Source organism: Malurus melanocephalus, unplaced genomic scaffold (assembly GCF_030028575.1).
Source record: "Malurus melanocephalus ecotype Western Australia unplaced genomic scaffold, MMel_1.1 scaffold_423, whole genome shotgun sequence".
Lineage (NCBI taxonomy): Eukaryota > Metazoa > Chordata > Aves > Passeriformes > Maluridae > Malurus > Malurus melanocephalus.
Genome location: NW_026623655.1, coordinates 631,460 through 645,689, shown reverse-complemented (window position 1 = coordinate 645,689; position 14,230 = coordinate 631,460). Strand labels below are relative to the sequence as shown.

General features: G+C 34.6%; 1 protein-coding gene across 1 annotated transcript in view; it reads left to right on the top strand.

Annotated features, from left to right (window-relative positions):
- Positions 1–685: 685 nt before the first annotated feature.
- The window catches only part of ANO3 (anoctamin 3), a 54,421-nt gene continuing 40,876 nt past the window's right edge, over positions 686–14,230 (top strand). The window contains exons 1-3 of the mRNA XM_057379775.1: positions 686–884; positions 1,764–1,835; positions 7,111–7,247. Coding sequence (XP_057235758.1) covers positions 686–884; positions 1,764–1,835; positions 7,111–7,247 — 408 coding nt within the window. The remainder of the gene's footprint in view (positions 885–1,763; positions 1,836–7,110; positions 7,248–14,230) is intronic.

Sequence of the window (14,230 nt, the reverse complement as noted above, 5' to 3'; positions counted from 1 at the left end):
AGCAGTTAGATTATTTATTATGATTAGATTATTTCTAGCACAGCCAAGAGAGGTAAAAGATACCACTAAGAAATTAAGATTTATAAAAACATGCTGTAAATTGTACTGTCAAGCAGAGAAATAGTGGAGTAAAATAAACCACACCAGTGGACTTGGATTGTGCTGTGTTGATTTAATTTTTACAAGGGTTGTGTGTGTCAGTGCTCTATATTAAATCAGGAGGTGTATAATAATGAGTTTTTCTTCCATGTAAACTTAGGACAGATTTCATTTCTGTGTCTCTCAGAAACAGCTCTTAAAAGATAAATCATTGTCCCAACTGCTTTGTTCTAACTGACCCTGGAATGTTTGAGGTCTTTTTTTTTTTTCCTACATTTCTTTGTTCTTGTACAATGCTTTTTCACAAATAGGTAAGAGCATTAAGAGCATTAATATATTTCCATAGTGGTGAAGGGGAAATTTTTATCACTTTGAAAGGAAAACGTCAATATTTTACAGAATACCATGAAAATCAGTATTTTAGTTCATTAGGTTATTTTTTAATAACTTCAAACCTTAGAGAGTGACATTTTTGTTTCGATGAAGAGTTGCTTATTAAGTGGTTTTGTAATTAGTGATTTTTTTTTTTTACATGGCCTAATATAATAGAGCTTATTGTGTTCTTTTTCTTTTGGCTTTTTCAGGCATGAATACAAGCAAGAGCGAGACAGTGAAAGAGCACCCATTAAAACCTTCGAGGAGATCCATGCCATGCCTGGCCCAGAGCCAAACTCACCCTCAAAGCCTGAGCAAGCATTCTTCATTCCTGCAGCCAAATCGTGTGCAGCCCCAACCTCTGAGTGCAGGGACATCCACAGCCACAGTGGATGTTGTGTCACAACGAGGTAAGGAGCTCATTCCAGCACTGATAAACTCAGTTTTATTCAGATATCTGCAGTTTGTTGGAGAAATATCTTTGCACAAACACCTGCCATGCTGTATTACCAGGTTCTTAAGTGAATCTTTATACTTCTTTTTAAACTAATTTTTGTTCTTTTCAATTAGGACATTATTTCCTTCTCTCTGGAAAAAAGACAAGAAAGTCTTGCTCATTTATGCTGGAGAAGCATATAAAGGTTTCTGTAGCCTGTCCTAGGTGAAAAAGAACTAATAAATATTAAGCTTTTGGCAAAAAAYGTGCTTACATATGAATATGTAGGAGGTGATGCATTCATTCATGAGCAGTAGAATCAGGGAACAGTGGTATGGTGAGGCTGAGAGCAAACAGCAAATCCCTCCCAATTTTAGCTTGTGTTGGAATAAGGAACTACTTTGATTTTAGGATTTCTGATTTAACAGATAAACCTGCCTTGTCAGATAAACTGGTCTAGTTGGAATCCTGATCACTGTGTGTCACCTGTTGCCAGCTATTGCCATCCTCTATTGCCACTCTGTGTGAACCTTTGTAGAGTAAATTAACTCCTCTGACTCCTGCTATTAAATTTTGATAAGCCTTTCTTTTATGTTGATAGATACTAGGCACTAATTATTGTTCTAATGAGTTAATTTTATCAAGTTAACCTTCTCTCAGGAATAGACTGAAAGTCTTCATTAAAGTGATCTTGCTCTTTTTTCTGTCAGTAGAAAGTGCTCTTCAAAATTTCAGTCCAAAGTTTTTTTATTTGAGTTATTGACAGCTTAAAAAAGTTTTGTTTTTTTTAAGTAAAGAGTCTTTTACTTAAAAAATACATGGAATGCTGATACAGATATTTCATTTGTTCCAGCTAAAGTGATGGAGACTTTGGAAAACAACCTGCTTAAGCTGTCTAACACAGAATACCATGATCCATTTTTAGGTAAGTTGTTGTCTGAACTGAAATAATGACAAATTAATGTTTCTTTGATTACACTCACAGTATTTAGGTGTGGAAAGACCATGCTTACCACTGAACTTCCATTTTTTTTGAAAGAGGAGACTAAGTGTGACTAAAGAAATCTGTGTTGTCATAAATTTCGTGATACTGTCTCAACTCTTAGACTAAAAGTAAACAGGGACTAATGAGAAAGAAGTGTCATGCATTCAGTGCATCCTTTTCCCATAAAAATCATTCATTTGGAAGCATGAACTTGAAATTCCTTTGAAGTTGTTGTTTCTTATTATTCCCGTATTGTCATATCATTCACTATTTTCATGGCTGCAGTTCTGTTGTTGTTTCTATTTTTAGTTATTTTATATTTGCTTTAGATATTTACACATAAAAAGTGTTACAGTTTGGAAAAACAAAAAAGAAAAAAAAAGTAATGCAGAAAATAGACGTATTGGTACTGCACTGCTTTCATTTTGATACTGTAATTAAGTCAGAGTGAGTAGAAAAGAAGTTATTTTTGAAAGAAGTTATCCCACCCTTTTAACTGCAAATTGAATCTGTAAATACACACATRGGTAGTAACTTCCAGATTCCTAAATTAAGTAGTTTTGAAGTTCCCTGGCCATCTATTTGACCCATACAGACACAAAGATATTGCTGCACCTTACACAACTGCTATGAAAAATATTTTTGCTCACACTTGATGAAGCATCAAGCTAGAAATCAAATCTTCATGCTGAGTGAATGAGATCTGCTGGCAGAAACCAGGTCTGCTCACCTCTCACATGATTTAGCATTCAATTTTCTTGATGCCTAAAATACGTGATAGATCAGAGGCTTCTCAAGGTTTCCWGGAGAGGCAGCTACTGGCAACAGTGAAATGGATACATTTTCAAAACCAAATATTCCAAAACAGACCAAAAATTTGGCATGAAGATTATATCAGAAAATTCTGTAAAGTTCCAGTTAAAGCTACTGCACATTCCTGGTGTAATTGCTTGCATGAATACTAGAAAATTTTACTGTTATAATTTCCGTTTTTTTCTTTAAATATATACTGGTCTGTTTTTCACTAAATTGCTCACACATACACATGCTGACATTATTGCCTATTTATACGTGTCAGCAGTAATTCTTTCTCATGGGAAATGATGCACTGTTTTTCCTTCACATTACTTTGTTTTAATCTGAAAAGATACATGGAGAGCCCAACAAGAAAAATATAGATTGATTCTTTTCAGTTCAAAATTGTATTAAACTTTGGTGTGGACAGTTCTGACTACAGCTATGCTTTTTGAAGAAAAAAAACCCAATATTTGAAGATTGTTAATATTTATTAACTTGATTAATGAATTTGTCCATGTTAAGTGAGTCAATCCCAAATTAGATAAGTGAAATCTGTGAAGTTATTCTGTATTTATAGAAATGTAACATTTTAGGTTATTCAGTTGCAAGCAGGAAAGAAAACAGTATTTAAACATAAATCCTAGAAGTCAGTAGTAACTACCTTATATAAAAATCAGCATTATGTGTTAGATTTGTGAAGAGAAATAAGGGGACAATCAAAAGGTGCATGTARGAAAACAGCCTGTGTACCTTCAAAATACAGTTTGTTGGTGCTTTAATATCCTATTTWTGTGGGTAAGAATTTGTCTCCAAGTCTAAAATTTTCAGTTTTATYCTGAATCTGGATGTAGGTGGGAAGAGGAAGAAAAAAAAAACTGAAAAAGGAATATTGCAGCTTGAACTTTGATGACCAAATAGGTTAATACAATGCTTTTGGTAGGTATAGTTTGATGGAGCTTGAAAAATAGGCTGATTAATGGGTATMATCATCTTAGTGAATATTTTCAAACTGCTCTCCTGAGAAGATGAGGGGAAGCTGAATGAAGTGAATGTGGTGAATTTTTAATTAGGCAGYGTTGTAGAAATGTAGGCCAAATGGCTTTCTCCTCTTCCTGAATTGACTGAAGATTCTCACACATGCCTTCTGTGCAGGGGATTAACAAGGCATCAGATAAAGGATTTCAGTGCAAAGGTTCTCTTTTATTTCAGTAGAATATAGATGAGGCCATAAATCTGCTGGATAAATGTAATTAATGATGTTAATGGRTTTATGAAATAAAAATGTAATGTATTGCACCTTTATTACTAACACAGATAAACGGGATCTATGACATTGTGGATTTGTGTTATTTTTCCTCTGTCAGTTTTAGGTGTTAAGCAGTGTTTTTAKTTTGAGGAATGGGTAAATTCAGAGTGATGGAGCTTCTGAGATACATCAGGGGAGCTTTGAGGTTTCACATTGCTGGAACTCTCCTCCTTCTGCCTCACTCATTCCCCTCCCACCTCTGGTTAGAGACACAAAAGGTGGAGTTTACTGGGTTGAGATGAGAACAGAAGCAACACTCAGTAGCAACTAAAACATCACTCACTAATATGTTTTTTTTAATTCTATTTTTTCCCTTACATTAGTTATTAGGATTTGTGCATAATAACTCATATTTCTTAGCAGGCCATGACATCCTTCCTAGACAGTTAACAATTTTGCCATGACAGATACCTTTATTCTGAATGTAATCCTGAATCCAGTTGCTACAAAGCTTATATATGAAAAAACTCCAGATTTATTTGCCATGCTGCAATACAGAGAAGTGACAAATGAAGAGCAGAACCAAAACTAACAATCCAACAAAGAATCATAAGAACTACATGATAAAAGCTTTCTTTCAGTGCTCTATTATAAAATGTAATTTCAGTGCCTACAAGTAAATTTTATGATATCATGATAAATTGAAGTGAACATATATATATAAAAAATATTAAAAAAGAGAAATATTCTGTGTAATAGTTGCAAGAAATTGTACATTAAGAAAACTCTGTGTTTGTCTGTTATGATAGTTTTTCATATCTTAATATACACATACAGGTATCTGAAAAACTTCCTATATTCTGTGTGTAATATAGTACTCCAGGTGCACAGCAAAATGAAATAAAACCTAAGCCCATCACAATGTCGTTTATATAGGTGTCTAGTGGTGTTCTACTCCAAGTTATTTGCTTTTTCTAGGATTTCTAAAATTAGGACAAAAGGGGATTATTTTTTTGATAATAATCTCTTTCTTACTGAAGTTTTTCAAAGCCTGTCCTTAGATGTGTAAAGGCTCAAAGGATTCAGTAAAGAGTCATTGTATCAAAGTTTGTGAAGCAGAAACTATTTAGGAGTAATTTTTATATTAATTTTCCTATCCATGACTATGCCACATTTAAATTGAAAAGCTTTTGCTACTGTATAAAATACATTGTGCAGTGCATGTTACAGAGAAATCAGGACAAGTTGTTTTTATCCCCTGTCACAGAATTAAAATGCACTCTTGGCCCTCCAGAAAAATGAGAGTAAGAAAGGTGGCCAAGGAGTTAAGTCCTAAAAAGGAAGATTCAAAAGGTTGACTTAGATATCTATTTCTAAACCAAATACTTGTGCATTTTTATGTTAAAGGATTTCCAAAAATGAAATTGTCACCAATGTTTTATCATGTAAGTGACCTTATAGGGCACAGYTTATTGTCATGCATTAAGTGTTGCCAAATCAGATGTCAAGAAGTGTTGATAAGTTTTTGTGGTGTATGAAGAGTGAAGTTTTTCATGCTGCCTCTACATCACAGGATAGCAAAGCAAAGCAGCTGCTAGGATGAAGAGATCTGTTATCTGCTTAATTAATGCTTGAATCCTTTTCAAATCRCTTGTACTTGAGGGTGGATGGAAGGTGACATTACTTATTTATGTTCCATTGTTCTAACAATTACATGGGTGTATCTGCTTTAAGGGTGTACTTCATTAAAGTGAAGTCCTTGACAGAATGGGTTGAATACTGAAATTCCCACTGACTTTATTAAAATATGATTTGAACTCCACCTGTAGAATTAGAAGCTRTCACCCTTTTCTCTGATTTAATATCCTTCTCCTTATTTGCAATTCAGCCTTTTTTTTTCTGTCTTATTTTTGCAGTATTGGTGAAAGCTAAAGCATTTYATACAGAAATTTTTCTGACTCAGAGTCATAATAGCATATTAATTTAACTTTCTGTAACAGGTCACTTGGGTATGTGAGATAATTGTGGTTATTTAAAAAAAAATCTGTAGTATTTAGCGTGGAGAATTCAACTGAACAACTTAATGAAAAATACTTAATGTTGCAGAGGAACTTTTAGGAATTTAAAATCCATGAAATTAAAGACTGTGGTTCCCACAGCAACCACGACTTGTTTCTAGGCTTCTGTTTAGGGTTTGGAATTACTGAGCTAAATGCTRTTCCTAATCCACCTGACTTTTCCCATGTCAGTGTGAAAGCTGAGATGGGAACTTGACTCAGGATTTGGGGGTAAATTTTTTGCCTGAATATGTTTCCAAGATATCCTAGTTTATCCAAGATAATACTATGTAGCAATAGTTCCTCCATCTTTTTCATATTTAACATATTTTTTCAAGACTAGCCATTTTCCAACATTCATTAAAACCTTACAGTGCAGACATCACCTTTAGTTTTACTCCTGCTGGGTGTGTAGGGCAAATATTGTCTCAATTTTTTTAAAAGACAATATGAGTAAGCTCTGAGGAAGCTCCTCATTTTCCTGCAACTCTCTTGGGGTACTCAACTAAGTTTTCATAAAAAACTTTATGAAGTTTTCATAAAAACTTCAGCTGAGCAATTAAAATAAATCCAGTGACAAGGAGAACACTTCCTTCATAATGACTTTATACTTTCTGCTACATCTTAAAATGCATTGCACAGTGCTTATTGCAGTATATTAATGTGCAATTTTTCAAATGCTCTTTCTGCATATGTGTAGGGGATTCAGCAATTTCTATTGCTTGTTTAAATTTTTAATGTGAGATGTTACTCTGGTCTCCAAGGTGTGCCTGCCTGGTCGGTGAAACATTTTGGGTCTCAATTTTGAGTGAAGCATTTAAAATTTGTATCACTTTGTGTGTTTATTTAATTGCTGTAAAAGAGGTTATGGACTTTTTTATTTGAATACTAATAAAAAGCYATTTTTATAGGCCTTCTACTAAAAATAGCAGTCATTTCTAATTTAAGATAAAGATGATAGCATTTCAAGTATAAATCTTTYACAGGAAAGGAATTATGTTGTTAAAAGGTGTAAACATAAAATGAATATTCAACTGTGGCTGTAGTAATACTGTTCATTTTCAACCATTATAATCTAAAATGAACCCATTGKTTTTTTCTGGTTTTCCTTCAGATGGAGGAAAGGACAAAGATACCTATACAGATGAYTCAGAACATGGGAATTATGATACTCGCACAGATCAGTCATTGCTTATTAAAAACAAGCTCACCAGGCAGAAAACAGAACCTCGAACTAAATCGTCTTTAAAGGTAACGGACACAAAACTTTATTAAATTGTATCGACTGTCAGAAGGTGCTTAAATGTTTTTAAAATGCAGTTTTTAAAGGACTACATGAGTTGCAGTCTAAATAAATGAGCATCTCGTGGTAAGAAATTTAGGTTGCTCGCAAATATTTGGAAGTGATAAAACTTTTAAAGTAATTTTAGGTAATGGTTTTAATTAACTTTTGATTAATTGTTTTAATTGTAAATTTATGTGCATTCAATCTTTAATCACTTTTAGTTAGCATTTAGCAATGGTTGTCATAAGTTRTCATAAGCTGTTGTTGTGGGAATGCAGCTTGGTAAAATTACTGAAACTTYTAAGTTTTGTTAAAAAAAACTTGATATGCTTCAGTGAGGAAAGCCTGGGAGAAGAGAGATGTATTTTGGAAATTGGATATAAGGAGTGCAGAATTTATGGATCACATTTTGCAGAAATTAGAGTTTAAAGAAGTGGCTAAGAATGTGTGTTGGAAAGACCCTACTGGAGGAAAAAAATACTAAAAAGATAAAACAGTGGCTAATTAGGATGTGAGAGAGAAATCAATAAGCTATAGTGGATAGAATACTAGTTAATGAAACAGAATGATGTAATTTATAGCTAATGAAGATTAATTTCTTGGTTTGCTAAAAATGCCTAAATAGGTTAAAAAGTTTTGTGTCAGTGTCTGTTTGGAGGCTGGAATTTTGTTGGTCACACAGACACCTGCTGCTCAAAAATAAAAGTAATGCCTTACTTGCTAGCACTGAGAAAACAATGTTAGAGGATTTTATTTATCCTGATGATTTTGGAGAACACTGGTAACAATATTAATGTTTGACCAACAGAATCAGTGAATGGAATTGGAACCAAAATCAAGCAATGTTATATAAAATCAAGGGTTCTAATGTTTTTATGGACTCATCTAAGAGGCAGTAGCCTCCTTTCAATAAATTTATATTGCACAGAATTTAGGATATAGGATTTTGAGCATGGAGTGGAATTCATGTTGTCTGGGAGACCTCAAGAAATTTTGAGAATTTACAAGAATCACATTCATGTAGCCAATGGTCAGTCAAGCATGATCTGTATGGAGTGTCAGATTCTTTTTCAAGCAGCGTCAGAATGGTACCTAGACACACAGAATTAAAGAAAAAAATTTATTTTAAAGAAAAAAAGAAAAAAAAAGGCATTAAGTGTAGGAGTATTATCAGGAACCTCAGCTAAAGCACTGGAAAAGCCATCTCATCTCAGCAGATAAAACTGGCCTGTTATCYTGCTTAGTAATTACTTACTCATGCTATTCATCACAATGCATTTTCTCCAGCAGTWCATCCACTGTTCTGTCAAAGAATTATGATGGATTTTTTGTTCAAAACGTTTTTTTTTTTTAGTTTTACTTTCTACTAGGAGAGCCTTAATTCTCCTTTCCATTAAGCATAATTGCTTGCAAATGTATGAAAAATGACCTAACCTCAAGAGGTTTTGAATAATTTTCTTCACGCTCTGGAAATAGTGTATTCTGCAGCAAAGGTTTTTTTTTTACCAGCCATTCTGTGATTTTTGATGTATTCCTGTAGGAATCTATAATCCTGTATTACAGATCTAGAAATTCTTGAATTACTGTCAGCTTCTGTGCTGTACCTACGGTGTGCTCTTHAGGAAATCATGATTTAGTTCTCTCATGGATTGTACCTGTGGCACTTTGATTTTAGCACTGAATGCATAATTGAGGGGTTTTATGGCTGTTTTACTGCTTGTCACACTCATCAGCATTAYTGCAGTACTCTGGAACAGAGGTGGATGTGATCTCTGAGGCTTCATTTCATAGGATGCTTTATAGCAGTAGCTATCTAATAATTTTAAAATAGGCTTACAGATAATTGTATTTACAGATCTGTGATTGTAATCACAGATGTGATCAATTCTGACATGAAAATGGAACTTCAGGAATGACATTTATGATATATATCTCATATATATCACCCTTCCTGGTTACATTTTAGTCTAAACTGTTGCAATGAGAACTTTTGGTATTCAAAGATGTTTCTCTGTTTCTGCAAGACTAGCTGAATTAGGCAAATAATAATGGATGTTCTTGTTTGATTTTGTTCATTAAGTAGACAAAGCCTTTTTTTGTTAAATGTGGCCTAAAAGACAGGAAAACAGTGTGGAGTCTGTAGAATTGAGACCATGCTACTGAGCCCTAAATAGTTTTAATAAAAGGTAAAGCTGCTGCCAAARCAATCTAATAACAGATGCTCTACTGTCTGTCTAGTAACAGGGATTTCACTGTGCTAAAGCAAAATACTTCTTTTTGTATTTCCATGTGAAAACCAAAATGGCCACTAGTTGTATATTTTCCAAGCCCTGCATTCAGGATGGTTATGAAGTTCATAGTCAGCGAGTTACCTTTCTTTCAAAGTTTAAAGAGGAGTTTTATATCTGTATCAAGTTTAAACAAAAATAGACTTTTTATGTCCCTATCTCTTTATATACTGACCTACTGGACGAAGTGGTTTAGAGTTTAAAAACATTCTTAAGCCACATCTGGCTTCTAGCTTTGACAGTTCCCTTCATCACAGCAGCTTCTCTGGAAATGTCCTCCTGCATTTGGAAGGAATGTTTTTGCAAATGAGGCATCTTGGTTTAASCTCAGCTGCATCAAACCAAAAGCCAAAACAGCCCCATGCCAGCTCCTGTGCAGGAAATGAATTCTATCCCAGCCAAAGCCAGCCCTGAAACAACCAAGCAGGGTTCTCCTCTTTACTGGAAAAAGGCAAGGGGGATTTAGATTAGTCTTGTATTAGAAAAGAACACCACTGTTCTGCCTTTGGTTTATTGTAGAAGTCTTTGTGGCAATTAGTTAAAATGCCTGAGGGAAACCTATTTCCAAAACTAGCAGAAGAAGGCTTCTAATTCTTTCTGGGACTGCTGAAAGCACAGAATACTGCAGKAGAGCTTYACAGCTGGTGAGTACTCTGACACATTTGAAATGTAAACTGATCCTCACAATAAAAAGTCTCCTCAGTCTGATCTGATAATGAGAATGAGAAACACTGCATTGGCCAGGAGTGGAAGGATAAAAGCATGTTCTTCTCTTCTTTTTAATGTCTGTAAGTTTGGCTTGTTTTGGAAGGGTTGTTGTCTACGTGAGAGACTCAGGAAGATTGCTGAAAAATTTGTTTGCAGCTACTTCTTGGTGCCATTGTCTTTCTCAGTGATAAGCTGCTTGAATGCTCCAGTAGTAATGAGCATTTCTTGTTGCTGTGATGAAATCCAATACACTTTTTTTTTCAGGAATTATTTAGTTTCAAATTATACGTGTGATACCTCATAAATCTGATTCTTATTGCTACATTTTAAAGCTTGGAAAGTCAGATAATTTTCTTAGAGCAATCAGATGCCAATCTATTAATCTCATTTTCTTATTTCCATGATTACGATTTATAACTGGTAATTTCCTATAGTGTGGGTTGATATCATTTCAGAAACCAAAGATTTCAAATTGAAAAATTGTGAGTCAGTCAGACTCAACTTTATCCATCTCAGMCAACTTTTCATCACCAACTGCTCTTGAGATTGCATAGAAAGTACAGCTTCATGGATGTGATTGTGCCAGGGGGTCTCAGGAAGAAAAATGAGTCCCAGAAATGTCTGCTGAGCAGAAATGAGAAATATCTGCTTTGCAAAGGGAAAGGTAGAAAATGAGAAGGTCTCTGAGTGGAAAGCTGATACCTGAAATGTTCTCGTTTCCTTAGGAAAGGGAAGCAGGCTTAAACAGATTTTAGCACTTGAGTGGAAGGCAACATTTGTCCAGAGCAGCAGCAAAATGAGTAGCAGTGAATTATTTTCTTTACCTATTGCTATTACATGTGTAGTAGGCAGATAGGAATATTTGAGAAGTTACACTTTCACTTCCTTCCATTCACTGCTTCACTGTTACWGTCTTTGATCTGATAAATTTTTTATCTAGGTAGTGCATTTTGCTATCTGGCAAGGCAAAGAAAGGATTTTTGGAACAAASTTTGCATTGTTATCACTGTGGGTTTGGGAACTATGAAGAAATGCTGCCTATACAATAGCTGAATTTAGTGCTTTTTTCTGGTAGTCCAGAAATGCATCCTGATAACACAGAATTAATTCAAATTAAAAGCTGTGATAACAAAYGAAATCATTATCCCAGAATGAATGGATGTGGTAAAGTGCAACAAAAGTCAACTTCATGTTTGTGCTTTTAGTGCTTGGCTCTCATGTCCTGTGAGATTTTGTTTTTAAAAAAAGCAAAAGGTCAGAAAATATTTCAGGAAATGCAGGGTCAGTTGTAAGTAATGTTATCATAAAGRTGAAAATTTAGAAAAAAAATAAACTTGTAAAGATAAATTTTCAGTGATCATGTATGGTTCTTAAGACTTCCTTATTAGGCTTCAAGAGCAAATAGAAGGGGTCAAATATTAAAAAATCTCCTGTTTCCTAAAATCCTCCATTGCTGCTCCCTCATATGGTTATATCGAGCAGACTTCATTTCAAAATTTTGCATRTCACCCAACCCACTCCTTTCCTGAAGTCCAATCTGTTTTTCATAATATATACAAATGCATTTTTCATGCTTACTCTAGAAGTCTGAACAGAATATAAATKGGAAGAGATGTCCTCTGTGAAGAAGCTAAAATAATTGCTAATCCTTTCATGTACTCCTGGAAAGTTAAACTGCAGTTTGATCAGGATGGTCAGATACTTCTGGAAGTCTTGCTCTCCATTCAGAAAAAGCTGTGTTCTGCACAGAAATATGATAGCATGGGTAATTATGGCAGCCTGCAGTGATACCTTTGATGCCCAAAATAGTTTGGATGTCTTTGCATATCCAAATATGTCCCCARTTTTCTTTCCTCGGCTATTTGCACAAGAAGAATGTTGGCTAAATCCAAGGAACTTCTTTTTATAGATTTGATTGGAAAGGTAAACTCTTCATATTTTATAGCTTTGCTAAATATTTGCATTGTACTTCTACTTTTTTTTTTTTTTGCTTGAGCCAAAACTCCTTTATCTAGGATAAATTGATCAATGTGTTTTGCTTTGTGAATGATACCGGTCGTATTTTGAATTTTGCACTTTTGGACTTCAAAGCAGTGTGTCATGTGATTTGTTGCACTAATCACAAGCTATGAGGCAACCAAAAATGACAAAAAACAAGGAACTGCAGCAGATCTGTAGTATCAAAGCCTCAAAGGTAACAGTTTGATGCAAACCCATGTATTTTGATTCTGCATAATGAACAAACATAATGTTGTGTGAAGTGGTACTTCAGTTGAAGTTCTTCTGTTTAAAGACTTTGAAAGAACAAGGTTAAATTCAGTTGTTGAGTTTACAATCTGAGCTATATTGCAATAGTTTTTCAACCCAAATTTAAATGAGTTTTCACCTGTGTAAATGTAAGCTGAACAGATTGATATTGTTTCAGAAAATTTGGAGGAGTGGAGAGGATGAGGAGGATTAGAGAATGTTGTTTAGTCCTTTTATACACATTTTTCAGGTGAAACAGGAAATCTTCAACAGAACAGAGGACAGTAAGGTCTTTGCACACAGTATTTGTCCTGATGCTTTTCTCCTTTTCTGCTCCTCTTCTCTGTTGAGAAAGGTGAAAAGTGAATCAGAGATTTGCTGGTGCAAACCAGCAGATAAATAATAAATGATCTGTGCTTGAGTGCCCACTGTGCTGATTCATTGTGCTAGGTTTAGACAGTATACCCTGACTTAGATGTTTCATTTAAATTACTGCTCCCTGTTCTCCTTAGACATTGTGTAGCTCCTTCAGATCAAATTTAAAAAAAAAAAAAATCTAAATCACCATATAAATCCTTTTACTGGCACTTAATTACTTAAGTACTTGCCATATTACTGTTGGTATTGGTGGGCAGCATTGCTTGTGAATTGCACAGAAGTGAAAGTAATGGTGTCAGTAGCATTAAAGTGAATCATTCTTTAATCTGATAAGTGCATGAATGTGGTAAGTACCTTCACTATTGCACTTCTCCACCTGTGGGGGTTGTTTTCTGGAAGTGGTCTGGGATAAAAAGATAGATTTCTTTCTGCTATCATCACTGCTCATTATTTCTTTGACATTGACCCCAAATAATTCTGCTTGGTCTTGATGAATCTGAGGTCGCGTTTGGATACTGTCATTAATCTGAGAAATGAAATATGTTTTTCTAAGACTGAGGAAAGTTTGATGTTTCAGAAGTGAGGAAAGAAAGGCTAGAAATAATAATCCAAAGAAAGGCAATGAAGTGTGTTACAAAAAGRTAGATTAATCACAGTATGTCTGTATAGAAGTTGCATGAGCAATTCTGTAAAATGTGRGAGTTTTGGCCAGGCTTTTTGTATCTGATTTTGCTTCATGAACCATAAAAGCAGTCCTGGTCTGGTTTTATAAAATACTTGTGCAGGAAGCCTTCTTTACTSAAAAGCAGATTCCTTACTCATGTCTTGAACCTGAAAAAGTTTGGGTTTTAAAACCTTTCATATTCAGAGTTGCACTTTTGAACCTTCAGTCTGTTACTTGACCTTCAAACCTCTGCATCGTMGAGATTTAGGTCATTAAATCTATATCATTATTTTAAAAAAATTATAAAAATTAATGTTTTTACTACCATTCCCCTTATTAGGAGTGACAGACCCTATATTCAGTGCACTAACAATCTTGATTGGACACTCGACTRCCTTAATTTGGATTTTGGATGTTATTTATCTGAATATGAACAAAGATACTGAGATGCTGGATGTTCTTAGAGGGATCCAGGGCACAAGTCTTATATGGAGTGGCTGGAGTTGATTAGTTTGGAGAAAAGGGGAATATTATTGCTCTCTACAACTGTCTGGAAGGAGGTTTTAGTCATGTGGGGGTCAGCTTCTTCCAAGTGACGGGACAAGATAAAACATTCTCAAGTTGAACCAGGGTGTTTTTAGATTGGATATTAGGAGAATTTATT